Below are 14835 nucleotides of genomic sequence, written 5' to 3' on the forward strand. Positions count from 1 at the left end.
TCTCTGGAAGCCAGGTGGAGAATAGACAAGAGGTGTGCAAAAGTAGAAGCAGAAGTCTACATTTGTAGACTTGGTCAGTTTGAGAGGATATATTTTGGAAACAAGTGCTGGCAGAACGATGGGATATGAAGAAAAGGGAGGAATCAAGGATAATGACTCCAAGGTTTTTGGCCTAACAATTGGGTACTGATAGTGGAAAGGCAAATTTTAGAGGAGAAAGTTAAGATCTCTTTTGGACATTTTTAACATGAAATGGCTGTTACACAGCCAGTGGCTATGTTGAGTGGGCATTTAGATGAGCAGATAATCATGGTGAGAGATGAGGTGTGGGGCATTGTTTTGGAGGTCATCAGTTTATAGGTAAAATCACAGAATGGATGAAATTACAAGGTGCAGAAGAGAAGGGGGCTGACAGGAATGGGATGGGAGAATTCAAAGGAGAGAAAAAATGACTAAGAGGCTAAGAGGAAAACCAGGAGACTAAAGACAGGAAGCCTCTGAGAAGATGATAGTGTAAGGAAAAAAAGAATCATCAAATGTTCCTGAGAAAGGGAATTAAGATAAAACAGAGGATGCTAATAACATTTAGAGCCTATTCATTTCCAGGGAGCAAATGATGGAGGAGGTAAGAAGGTGAGAAAATGGGGATAGATTATATAGACAGTCTAAGAGGAGAATTTCTGTGGGAAATTCAAAATGTGGGAAAAACAAAATGTGGATTATAGCTGGAGGGGAAGATGTGGGGTCAAGAGAGGTGTCTGTCTACCCCACACAATAGGTGAAGCTGATGTGTTTATGTGTGTTTGTGTGTGTGTGTGTGTGTGTGTGTGTGTGTGTACTTAAATTTTTAATGTTTATTTTTGAGAGAGAGACAGAGCATGAGCAAGGGAGGGGCAGAGAGAGAGGGAGACACAGAATCCAAAGTAAGCTCTGTGCTGACCGCTCAGAGCCTGACACGGGGCTCAAACTCAAAAGCTGTAAGATCGTGACCTGAGCCAAAGTCGGATGCTTAATTGACTGGAGCCACCCGGGCATTTAGATTTATATATTAAAGAAAGTGGTTCCTGAGAGAGGTAAGAAAAGGATGATGATGCTGGGGACAGAGGTAAGCCTGAGGAATGCAGGGTGTACTGTAGAAGGAATGAGATCCAGGGAAGAAGAAATTGGGGCAAGGACCTTCTTTTGTTTTAACAGGAAATAAGGCAGAGCTGTTATGTAATTGAAGACCAGGTATTTTTATACCCATCACCTGTGGTTCTTATCTTTTCTTATAAAGATTCGGTGTGATACAGTATTAAAGAAAACTATATATTAATGGTGTGTATTCCAGGTTTGATGCCGCCTGGAGTTAAGTGGCATTCAGTTGGAATGTTTCAAGTAAGGGATTGAGAGGACCTCTAAAGTTAGGAGGTAGCAAGAACAAGGACAGAGAATATGCAAGAGAGTTGTTTTTAAGTGAGAAATCAAGAGTATATGGTGTTTATTGGGTTTAACGAACAGGAAAGATGGATGTAGGTCAATACCAGCATCTCACAAACTGCAGGCCACTAAGCCCATTGACCAAAATGGAAGTGCTGTTGAGCTAATCAGATTTATGGCCAATTTTTTATTTTGTTAGTTCCTTCATAAGAAGGAATAGCCATTTTCTCTTTTGCATTTCTGTATTTTTTGGAAATTTTACTTGAGTTTAATATAATAGGATGCTTCTTGAAGATGCTGTTCTTGAGGTAATTTTGAATATTTAAACATTTATTCATGTTTTCCATAATTTCCATAATCTGTTCCTCAAGGATGAATCAGCCGAAATAAATCTTAGTTAGAAAGCCTTCCTTTAGTCATTAGTCATAAAAATACTGCGTTAATAAAAGCCTACTTTTGTCTGAAATTACATACTGTTGAGTAACATCAACATGAATGCTGTTATCATTTTTCAAATTAAGAGGCTTTCCTTTCTAAAGTTTAGGTTCTTTCTCATTTTCTCCTTACCACAGAGAACATTCATTTGTCCACATGCGTTTACAGAGGGTAAGGCACAAAAAATTTGTTCCTTATAAAATAAACATGGCAAAATTGACATATAACAAACTTTTTTTTCTAGCATCTCTTCCCAGATTTTATTTTGTTAACCTAGGTACCAAAAATATTTGTCTCGTGGCTAATAAATGATTGTGACAATTCATATAAAGTAATCTTAACTTTTTAGACTACATGTTTCTTTTATGTTTTTCAACTATTAGTATGTTTTTTTGTGAGATATGTTGAACTCATGTCTCTGTTTTTTTGGTTTTTTTTACAGGTTAATGTGCGAAACTGTGAGATATGAAAGACATGAAGCAAATGAAGTTTTATACTAGTAGGTGTTTCCTTTCTCTTTGTATAGTATATACGGCAGCAACTAAACGATTTCCTTAAAGTATTGTAGAAGTGTTAGTAATGGCTAGGTCAATACCCTAATTTTGAATTAATTCATTTTTGTAGTTTAGAAATGTAAAACATTGCAGCTATTACCTGTCATAAAAGAAAAGGTAAGTTCACATCTATACTTCTATATCTCTCACCTGTGGTTCAGAGATGTTATTTCGTATTATGGAGTATTTTGACATTTTTATCATCATGAAGTAAGAAACAGTGTAGTCTTTTGAACAGAACAAAATACACATTCCTACAGCCACACCAAATGAGATGTGATGATAGCATAAATGTCATATTTTAGTTTATAATTCTTTCAGAAATAAGAAAATAGGCTGCCTACATCCCTTTAGGCATACTTTGTTCTATAAATAATAGTGATATTTCTTTCAAGATGTGTAACATATCCCTTGAAAAAAATGACCATTTTTTAAAGAATGTAACAAACATACAGTCAATAAATATTATTGTATTAAGGATATATAAACTGGCTTACTGGACATATTATTTTATGTGTGCCATGACTCACTGCTGTTCTCTTGACTTTCTGTTTTTCAAAGCACTTAGTAAATAAATAATTACTGCTTCCCATGCATATTATAGGTAATATTTATTGAAATAAATAAAATCCAGCTTTTCCCCTTAAGGAGGGTATAATTGTAATATCTTGAAGGAGACAGAAATAGAATAAAAGGAAAACAACAACAACAAGTAACCAATCAAAAAAACTGAGAATATAGATAGGTACTGAGGGCTGGAGAAGTACCAGGTAAGCCTTGAGGTCAATGGGGAGAGTCACAGAGATGTGGCCCTCTGAACTAAGTCTCTAAAGTGTATCTGGGGGTCTAGAGAGACTTTTCTTGGCAGCAGGAGCAGAGTAAGTGTGGGGATACAGAGAGGGAAGGGGCCTGGTCTGATGTTTTGAATACTGTGGCAAGTTTTGGGCAACTGACCTGTGGTGTGCGTCAAGATGACAGATCAAGAGTCAAGTCAGGCTACAGTCAAATTTGCTTGTGAATGTGGTGTTAAAAATACCGGTCGTGATTCTTTAGGCCATTGGAAATGAGTTTTTTTTCCTTCCTCCATCACAATTTTATGATGGAGAATTATAAATGCTCACGATATTGGAGATAGTCTTATGATGGACCCGTGTTTGCCTTATCCAGTATTGTTAATGGCAGGCAGTTATGTTGTATCTCTAACTCCCTGCGTCCGCCTCCTATGGGGTTATTTTAAGTAAATCCATATTTTATTTTTAAGTAAATCCAATTCATCCATATTTTTTATTTTGGTATATATCTTTATCTTTAAAAGATAGACTTAAAAAAATTTTTAACCAACAATATTATCACCAAACCTTAAAGATAATTCTTTAATATCATGAAATATTCAAAATTGCTTTGTCTCAAAAAAATCTTTTTTTACAGTTTGTTTATTGGTTGATACTTTTCTTAAGTCTCTCTCTCTCTCTCTCTCTCTCTCTCTCTCTCTTTCTTAATGTTTTTATTTATTTTTGAGAGAGAGTGAGAGAGACAGTGTGAGCCGAGGAGGGGCAGAAAAAAAAGAGTGTGGGACACAGAATCCGAAGCAGGCTCCAGGCTCTGGGCTGTCAGCACAGAGCCCAACGTGGGGCTTGAACTCACAACCTGTGAGATCATGACCAGAGCCGAAGCTGGATGCTTAACTGACTGAGCCACACAGATGCCCCACTCTTAAGTCTCTTTTAATCCGTAACTAGGTTGCCAGTTTTCAAGCAGCAAAATGATGTGACCAAATGCCTCCCCATTCTTCCCCTCAAAGATGATACCTGAAAATACAAAGATAGATTAGATTGAGTGTCTGGGCAGGGAGATTAGTGAGAAGACAGTTGAAATATATGAGGGGATGATACTTGAACTGAGGCCAACTCAAAGAATGGGGCAGTCAGGGATGGAGTTTAGAAGACGATGCAGGTGGATCTGACCTAGGATGCTTCTTAGGTTGTAACTTATGAAACTATGACATCGAGGGGCTGTGTAACAGGTGATTGTAAATATCCAGTCTAGAGCTTAAAAGAATGTACATCAAATGTAGGAGAATAGTAACCAGATATATTTGCTAATGAGAAAACTTAGCAAGAGGAAAAAGCCTTTACCATATTTATTCTTGAAGAAATCAAGATATAAATATCTTAGAATATTTGTTTCTTTTAGGAACAATTAGAAGTTTCAGTGGAATGGATGTACAGATGTTGGGGTTGGAAACCTCTGGTGATAGCATTAACATTTATTGAAGAAGTTCTGGTGGCAGTTAAGTGCCCAACTTTCTATTAAGTTGTCTTCCTCCTTTAAAACATGGTTTTGGTAGCATTGATGATGAGGTCATAGCAAACATTTAACAAGTACTTTCTATGCCCCACATACTCTAATAAATGTTTTATATGTATGAATTTACTTATCCCTTACAGCCTACTTGTGGGTTAGCTATTATCATCACCCCAGTTTTACACATGAAGGGACTGAGGCTTCCAGAGGCTAAAGAACTTGCTAAGGTCTCTTTGAGGAAAGTAGGATCCGAATTGAGCCTGGACGTTGTGATTCTGACGTGTTAGTTGTTACACCACTCCCCAGGTTTTTCTGGCCTTTTCTATGCCATCATAAGACATGGCGCCATAAAAACAATGACCTTTCTTGCGCTCAAGGTCATATGAGCACATCAACTCTCTGTGTTGCTGGCTTCCCCAGGTGGTGAAACCCACATTATCCTCGGTCCCTAACAGTTCTTACTTACAGTCCATTTAAACTGAAGGTTACAGTGTCTTTAAATATACCTGAGGTTTTTTCTAAGTCTGTTTAGACAGTGAATGTGAGCTGTGCTTGCTAATAATTCAAGGCCATGTCTTAGATAATCCTAAATTGATTGCAGTTAGGCTAGAGTTTGTATATAAAGTTGATTGTAGCAATTGCTCATTTTTGACTAGTTAGAATTAGGTGACAGTGTTAGTGAGCAATGAAAAGTCTGGATATTCAGAAGATCATGATTTCATAAAACCAGAAATTCAGAGACTAATTGTAGATCACTTAATCAGATTCCCAGTAATTAGCCAATCTTGTGATGAAGGGTAATTGGAGCATTTTCTTCTGTAATCCTTGAATAGACATTCCTGCTGTTACCAATCTGTGTAAATGCAGTTTTGAAAATGAGAGAACACTTCTATATGTAGTGTATATACATCTGTGATAATTTAATAATACTGTCCCTCTTTTTGGGACCTGTTGTTATTAACTCATGAGGGACATGACTTGTCTGCTCTTGTTCTCCCTTGTGCTTCAAGTATTAATACTCTTGTCAGAATACCAATGACTTCCAGAATTTGGTTTTATGATCAAGAGATTAGTATTTTTTTTTCCTTATTATGTTTGTGCACTGGTAATTTCTAAGTCTATGGCTTCAACATATTCACTAGGTAAATGGAATACTCTTTTGATCCAACTCTGTACCTCATTTTTCTCATCTATAAAATGTAAACAGTAATATTAGTATCTACCCTGTAGTGTTGGTGTGAGGATAATATCAGTACTATGTGTAAAATATGTAGAGCATTTCATATACAATAAGTGCATAAAATGCTAATTGCTACTATCGTTATCATTGTCAGTGTTTTGATAAATTATATTTTAGTGTCCTAGTTTTTTAGCTGCTTTAAACTTTTGTTTGAAGGAATTATGGTAGTGATGTCTAACTGCCATGGTGTTCCTGTTTTAGCATAAACCAATTCTATGACAAAAATTCCATTTTAAGATGTATCAAGATTAGTGGGAGACTTGTGGTTCTGATAAAATTGAATTTTTAAAAATTTAGAATTGGCCACTTATAATTCAATGTTTGTACTAGACAGATAAAAGTAGTTGAACTTAATACAGTGGATGAGACTATCAGCCCTCCTTTCACATGTTACCTACTGTATGCTGGGTCTTTTGCTCACTTAGGAATATGAAGTTGGAGAATATAAATTCCTAACTGGAGGGACTTTAGAGATATTTTTGGGTGAAGAATTTAACTTAAGACGTGAGATAAGCAATATGTCCTTTCAGCTTTAGTTTTTCCTTAGTGGCCAGCCATCCTCACGATTTCAGTTTAATTTTTAGTTATATTTGAAGTGCTAAAAGCCTTTGGATCAGAAATTCAACCATTACTGTTTTTTTAACAGGGGACACATGCACCCCCACACCCGCATGATGAATATGTGTAATGGTATCTGTGTGCTCATTTTCCACATATGTATCTGCCTGAATGCTTTGGTTTCCAGAAGAGTTTGTGTAGCATTTTGTTAAGGGATTTATCTCTCCTTATTGCAGGAAAGGAGATTATTCTTCCATAAACAAATGATCAAAAAGCTGTATTGAGGCCTGTTGAGTCTTTTAAAGTATTTTTATTTAAATCTGTAAATGTGCAATTTAGAACTTCAAGCCTCAGCTGCAGCCCTCATTGCTTGTAGCAGCCTTTTCATTTGTTGACTTGCTTTCCTGTTTCCACGTCAGCTATTCTGAATTGTCACTTCTCTGCAAGGCCACCAGCCCACCGCTGTCCCCTTCATGCCTTCCCACTCCTTCTCTAGGGACTTTGCTTCAAGCTTTACTTTCTGTTCTCAAATACCCAGTTCATCTGTGGCTGCCTGTGCCTCTTGTCTCCCCCATCCCTCCAGGGGAAAGACATGTCTGTTCTCCTGCACAGTGTGGTTACTCCTGTTCACTCTGTGCTGCCGGCCTCTCCTCCCGCCCCTTCCCTACAGACCCGAAGTGTGCCAGTGTCTTCCATCTTTAAGAAAGCTCTCCTTTGGGGATGCTGGGATGGCTCAGTTGGTTAAGTGTCTGACTCTTGATTTCAGCTTAGGTCATGATCCCATGGTTCATGGGATTGAGCTCCGTGTTGGGCTCTGTGCTGACAGTGCAGAGCCTGCTCGGGATTCTCTCTCCTTCTTTCTCTCTGTCCCTCCCCCACATGTGTGGGCGCTCTCTCTCTCTCAAAATAAACAAACACTTAAAAAAAACTGGTAAGCAAAAATACATTGTTTAAAAAAAAACTTCCCCTGTGACTCTTTGGCCCATATCCAATTATTGTACTGCTTTTTCCTTCCAGATGTGGCCAAGCTTTTATTTTGTTTTATGTTACTCATGTACTACCTACATTGCTTTAGTGCCTAAAGAAAGAAAGAAAGGAAGAAAGAAAGAAAGAAAGAAACAAAGATCTTCAATTCTCTTTTCTTTCCCAGCAAATTATAGTCATAGTTTTTAAGTATCCCTGTTGTCCGTGTGTCCATAATTTTGCTCTACTTGTATGTGTTTATAGAGAAAATTATGAAACCTAAAATTTTCATTTCCATGAAGAAATGATATTTTGAAAGAATTAGCCTTTGCACGGGACTGTAGAACAAGAATGTTCAGCCACCAAGCTTGGCATGTTGTGAGGAACACATGTGCTGTAGGCAAGTATGAAAATTCAGACACACACACACTTGCATATACACATATACCCACATGTAGATGTGCTTGAGAAGACTGTTTTATATACACATGGTAACACTGTAGGGTTTCATAGCAATAATATTTTCGTATTTACTATCGGTCTTTAAGATGTTTTATTTTTGTGGTGGGTGGAAGAGTAAGAACGTTTCAAAAATGTACTTAGTTGGTAAACTCTGTCAGGGCAGGCACTGTGTTTTTGTTTCAGGTTTACATTTGCTGTGCCTACTACAGAATTTTTCATTAGTCTGTTCTCTGTTATTTTTTGAATTTATTTTAAATTCCTTATTTTAAAGGAAGATACTCCTTTTTCAAAGGAAGACCCGCAGATAAAGACCTTCATTGTGGGTCTAATTTTGTAATAAAAGAGCTGACAGCATGTTAGGTGTTAGATTCTTTGTATCAAATTTTTGTGAAACTACTTAGCAAATCAAAACCTCTGAACTCTCATATAATGATTTTCATTTCATCCTGTTAAGTCTGAGTTAGTGGTAGTTTTCCAGAGCCAATTTTTTTCAGATTTGGCTGCTCTTTTAAATTTGGTAAATTGTTTCTTGAACCCTCAAATATATCCCTCCACCCTCAGTATAGCTGAATGACTGATTGGTGTATTGTAATAAATATGTAATCTGCAATGACATTTTTTCTTTCATTAAAAAAAGTGTTTTGAATAACTTAATGTCTCCCAAGACATCATTTCATTTAAAAAAAAATGAATTTTACAAGTTTAAGAATGGTTCCATTAATGAGGCTACATAATTTTGGGCTTTACTAGTTCTTCAGTAGTTTTATAGTGCTCATTCTGCTGGTTAAGTGAAATCTGATTTTTAGAAAATAGATGCCTACTGTATTCCCAATATTTTCAAAATACTGATTTCCCCCCCAATGAAGCTGAAATAGCCTTAATATTTTCATCAGTTTTCAGGGTTCTTACTGATGATACATTACTTTTCATGGTTCCAAGCCCCTGTAATTGAGTTGCTAATGAATGGAGAATAAAGATTTTCTGAGAAACTTAATGTTAAAATGGTGCTTCCCCCCCAGAGTTTTTACAAAAGTGGAGTGATGTACTTACAATTTATAACTTTTATGAAATAGAATAGAAAGTTCCCCTCTACTTTTTAAGTGTGTTATATTTCATAGGTTTGGTAATTCATATATTTATGTATAATTAAATATTAGGTACATACTTTTATAATAAAATATTGCTTCTCTATAGGTTAAAAATATAAATGTTAAAACCTTTAACTCTTGGTAGAGCTCTTTCTAAAATAGATTTTATATTTTATGCCTCAGTAAAAATGGTGTGGGTTTGCTTTTCTTTTGACCTAATATTCTTAGGGTCACTTATAGTGCTGTGTTGCATCAGTTAATCTGGTGAGCTTACTTTGTGCCATTGGCCATACAAAAATAAATAATACAAATAATACATATTTGGTCTTTGAGCTAATAGCTAGCTTACAGTCCCATCAGGAAAAAAAAACCCCAAACAAACAAACAGACAAACAACTAATGATTAAACTTTTTGATAAACCCAGTAACAAAATGATGTAATGTATTTGTGAAAAAGATTGAAATTATTGTGTATCTAAAAAGCCATCTGCATGTTGGGAGGTTGCCATTGTTAGAACTGCTTTTTTAAGCCATGGAACACTTTGTTCGTAGGAAATCCTCTTTAGCTCAATAGCAGTAGCTATTATGGTTAGAAGAAGGTTGGACAACGTGTAGTCCCAAGGGGCTCTGATGTGAACGAACTGCTGGCCTCCTGTAAAGGATAGAGGGTAATTTGCTGTAAATACGCAAAGTTATTTTCATGTTGGTTTTTGGCATAATTGTATATTTGAGAGTGCAAATCTAAGCCCATCAGAAGAGTATAATGACAGTATAGGTGAGTAGAAATAAGGACCCACACTTGAGCAGAGGGCTTCTAGTGAGAGGCCTGGGGACTGGGGATGGGGAGACACCAAAAGAATGTGACGATAGGCTGTGGAGAAGGAGAATAAGAAGATTTTCTGATTTCTGGTTTTATCCTCTGGTTGGATGCTGCTGCTCAGATAGTGGATACAGAAAAAGAAACAGGTGTTTTCCTAGTTTGGATCACTGGTGGCTGGCTCTCTGGGATTCCTGGCTAGCTGTCTCCGCTTAGTTATTGGAGTTTTTGTTAGTCTTCATTTTATTTCCCTTTCTGGTGTTTTACCCCTGATGAGGAGCCAGTAGCCCACATGAAAGTGCTAAGAATCCTGCCTTCATTTCTCTCAGATGCCAGCGGCTTTGTTGTTTGAATATGGAATCACATCCTCTCTAAAATATCCACAAAATTGGTGTTTGATGTGTGGGGTCTTAGGGGTACGTAACTTCTCTGAGATTGCTGTGCACTCTTCTCCGACTGGTCTTCCTTACCACTGTTTGCACACATGTCACTGGTGCTGCTATCACCCGTTCTTATTCACCATGACTGTGCCGTGTCCTTGCTTCTCTGTGTTCTAATGCCCGTGTTTGTGTCGCCCGGAGAAAGCCCTGTAGAGGTGCTTCTTCACTTCCCTGGGTCACTTCTGACTTCTTACAATGACGTGTTGCATGTGATCTGCTCAAGTGGGAGGGATTCCTTCTTGAATTACCAAAGCCCTCCTCATGCCAGGTTTTGTCAGGGTCATCTTGGAAAGCACTAATTTCTGGTCCAAAATTGTTTGGGTTTTGTGAGGGCACCATGTTTAACCGTGTTTTCGGTTACTGTTTGTCGCCACCACCCCTCTCCACCTTAGATATCTATTTTGAGCTGAATATGACGCCAGCTAAGTATCCTTTGTCCACAGCTGCTTCCCCCACTCCCGCCACTCTTGTTTTGTTACAAGTCTTTCTCTCTCCTCGCTTTCCTTTATTCCCATAAGCGGCCCTTTGGGTTGATAGGGCTCCACAAAACTCCTTTAAGTTTTCATATTGTATTAGCAACTGAATAAAGTAGCCTTTTCATGTTGCTTTTTTGCTCTCTAATAGGCATCTTTGCTGAGTTAAACGGTTTTCTTTTGATGGTGATGAATGATTCTTTCAACCCCCTTGTCAACTTCAACTTGATCACTTGTATTAGCTTCCTGCTTTATAAATAAGGAATGTGAGCAACACACACAGCTCTTTCACGTGGAGACATCGCCCCCGTGTGGACTGACAGGATATTGCTAAGGAAGTTCTTTTAGCCTCGTTTCATTTTTCTGATCACTGGTAAATTGACATTCACATCTTTGACTTTCACTTTAAATACTATGTCTGAGTTGATGTCTATTAAATTATTAGTTAATTAATAAAATAGCCGGATTCCAGTTAAGCATTGCATAGTGTATATATTGGGGGTGTTGGTGAGTTAGAGGAGTTTAAAAGCTAATGGGGAACACTCCTAAAATAAATATTATGACTGTGGCAACTGCTTAATGTGAGCATGTGCAAAATGCTCTGGGAACTCAGGAGGAAAGTGACTCACTTTATTTGGAAGCTACTAAAACATTTCTCGGAGGAAGTGGTAGTTAGCCTGGAATTGAAAGGATGAGTAATAAGTTTACTAGATAAAAGGTACTGTTTAGAAACTAGAACAGCAGGTTTGTTCAAAGGCCCTGAGGCATTGGTGGGAAAAAAGTGTAGCATGGCCGAACAGGGTGAAGTTTGCAGTACAGGACATTTGGGGTGATGAGCAAAGAGTAAAGTTGTACATTGTCCCTTTTAGAAATGGTCATGAGAGAGGAAAAGAAATGAAGAGAAGCAGCATTTTTTTATGTACCTATTATGCAAGGCACTGCATATATACTGTTTTGTTAAATCGAAGTAACATTGTGAAAAAGGTAGTGATGGCCCATTTGACAGTAGAAGAACTAGAATCTCAGAATTTAAGTTCATCAGGATCACATGGCTAGTAGGAAAGAATATATGTTCCCAAACCTTTGTCCTGTGCATAGCCACATATTGCTTCCCTCATGTGCTTTGCCAAGGGGTTTGGATTTTATGTTGTTAGGGGACCATGGGTTATAAGCAGAAGCATGATCTGATTTACCTGAGCAAATGATAACTAGAATGGTGCCCACTTTCCACCTGGTGCAGCACAGAGTTCTGTCTACAAGGAGATTGAATGCAGTTGGAGGAAGATCCCTAGATACTTCAGGACTCAGAGTTCAATAGAGAAAAATATAAAATAGAATGGAATTAAATGGGATAAATATTTTGGAATTTGGAAAACAGTGAGTGAGAAGATTTTATTTTATTTTTATTTATTTATTTATTTATTTTTACAAATAGTTTATTGTCAAATTGGTTTCCACATAACACCCAGTGCTCATCCCCANTGAGTGAGAAGATTTTAATAAAGAAAGGGTCTGAGCTGTTCCTTTGAGGTGCAATGTGATTGGAGATGGAGAAAGGCAAATATCTTGAACAGAGGTAGGAAGGGACAGACTGCAAAGCAGCCTGTCAGCGGTAGTGGGTTTGTGTTGAGGAACAGAAGGAAATGCGGTGGGGAAAGTACGGCACCAGATCACACACCTGCCTCTTCCCCGTTACTCCCGAGTCTGCACTTGCCATTTGGGTTTAGTCCTAAAGGACATCATTCCTTTTTGATTACCTCAGAGTCCTTCTATCTAACTATACTGGGAGTGAACTGATCATTTTGTAGTGGTCTGTTTAAATTTTGTTTTTAAAATTTTTTTCCTTGTTGATGAAATAAAACATAGGCGGCTTTCAGAGTACCTTGTCATACACATGGACTTTGTGGCTTTCATTTTGTTGATTGCAGAATGGGCTGTGTTGGCGTCAAATCGGTTGTCCATTATAGTTCTTAGTTCAGTCTAAAAAAATTTTAGGTCTTTTCTAAGTGTCCATTTTGGCTGATCAGAGAGACTTGTAAAGTACTACTTTGTTTTGAGTTTTGTGTTCCATTTTATTTTATTTTACTTTATTTTATTTTTTTTAAATTTATTTTTGAGAGTCAGAGAGAGAGAGACAGCATGAGCAGGAGAAGATCAGAGAGAGGGGGAGACATAGAATCCGAAGACAGGCTCCAGGCTCTGAGCTAGCTGTCAGCACAGAGCCCAGTGCAGGGCTCGAACCCATGAACCGTGAAATCATGACCTGAGTGGAAGTCAGACACTTAACTGACTAAGCCACCCAGGCGCCCCAGGTGTTCCTTTTTAATCTCTAGGATTCTCTTTTCTACCCATTACTGGTGACATTAAGACTTAGGTTATTTAGAAATGCCCAGTTAAGTTTATTCCAAGATTCAGCTTTTGCCATTAGCTCATAATTTCAACCCTTGGCGCATATATATATAAACTTATATATATAGGCAGAAGAGAGCACAAGAGTGAGTATGTGCATGCAGTTGGAAGAGGCAGAGGGTGTGGGAGAAAGGAGAATCTTAAGCAGACGCCATGCCCAGCACGGAATCTGATGTGTGGGGCTCAGTCTCATGACCATGAGATCATGACCTGAGCTGAAATCAAGAGTCAGATCCTTAACCAACTGAGCCACCCAGGTGCCCCGAAACACAATTTTTATAAAGTGCTTCTAGATTAGAAAAAGTTCCACAACTTAATAGAAAATTGGTTAAAAGTAGTAAACTGATTACACAGAAAAAGATAGGACTCCTGAAAATAAGAAAAAAGATGCTCTTGTAACAATACTAAGAAAAAGAAATGAAAAAAAAATCACACTGAGGTAACGTTTTCATCAAGCAGACTGGCAAAGACCGAAAAGATTGATAAAAAGCCTCAATGGTAGAATTCCTCGTGCCCCCCTGTGGCTTCCTCCCCCACCGTGCCTCAGCCACACCATCCTGTCCTCCTTACTAGGCCACATCAGCCTCTGCACTAACTCTGGATCCTCCCTGCCCTTTGCCTGGAAGGCTGGTCCCTTAGAAACTCAGCTGGCTGTCAGCTCCTTCCTTTACTCAAATGTGCACCTCTCAGTGACACTTACCTTGCCCACCCCCCATTTTCCTTAACCTATACTAATTTCTCTCCCCAGAGCACTGATTCATAATTTACCTATTTATTATTTTTATTGTTTATTATCTGTATCGTCCCACCAGAATATAAACTCCACGAGTGATGGGGCCTTTTCGTCATTGTTGTTGAAGTTTCCCAAACTATTCTAAGCACCTAGAATAAGGCCTGATCCTAAAATTGTGGAGCATTTGTTAAATAACAAACTGTAGTAGTAAGGCTGTGTGGGAGTCCGTACGCAAATAAGTTACTGAGTGCCTGTGGAAGACAGTTTGACATTTATCAAAATGACAGTGTGCGTACACTTTGACCCAATCGTTGCACTTCTAGTGACTGATTATAGTCAATACCGTATGCACAAAGTTACTTATAGCAGTTTTATTTACTTTTAAATAATTGCAAATGATGAAAAACAATAGAAATGACTGTCACTAGCAGTTGGTTAAGGCAAATAGGACACATCTGTAATAAAGCTGGCTTCCCATGCAGAGATCTCAGAGTAACCACAAAGGAAAGAACACTATAGAGGATGCCATCTTTCCGTACAAAGGAAAAAAGACTGTGTAGAGAGTAAGAACAGATGTCTGTTCCTCTGTGCATTCACAGAAAGAAATTCTGAAGGAATATCTAACAAGTGTGGTAGAAAAACGTGGGACCTTAGTAGATGGGAAAAGGTTGGCAAAACGGAGTTTCGCTGTTTACTTCTTTACATTTTGTTTTATGAAGCAAGGGAAAGTATTTTCAGTTCAAAAACATCAAAAGATTAAAAAAACTTAGGATGCTAGGTGTAATATGTCTAAGGAACATTTAAAACATTTAAATATAATGATAAATATCTTTAGTTTATTTGAGGGACCAAAATAATTTTTTAGAAGCTTTTTTTTCAAGTTTGTTTATTTATTTTGAGAGAGAGAAGGAGAGGGAGAGAGCTGGAAAGAGAAAGAGAC

At 37.8% G+C, this 14835-nt stretch overlaps 1 protein-coding gene across 7 annotated transcripts in view; it reads left to right on the forward strand.

Moving 5' to 3' along the window:
- Positions 1–14835, forward strand: part of RAPGEF2 (Rap guanine nucleotide exchange factor 2) — a 239589-nt gene that overhangs the window by 81918 nt on the left and 142836 nt on the right. For all 7 annotated transcript variants that reach the window (XM_077761468.1, XM_077761465.1, XM_077761469.1 and 4 more), the window contains exon 3: positions 2297–2353. In XM_077761468.1, the coding sequence (XP_077617594.1) occupies positions 2297–2353 (57 nt within the window). The remainder of the gene's footprint in view (positions 1–2296; positions 2354–14835) is intronic.

The sequence above is a fragment of the Crocuta crocuta genome, unplaced genomic scaffold (assembly GCF_008692635.1).
Source record: "Crocuta crocuta isolate KB4526 unplaced genomic scaffold, BGI_CrCroc_1.0 scaffold422, whole genome shotgun sequence".
Lineage (NCBI taxonomy): Eukaryota > Metazoa > Chordata > Mammalia > Carnivora > Hyaenidae > Crocuta > Crocuta crocuta.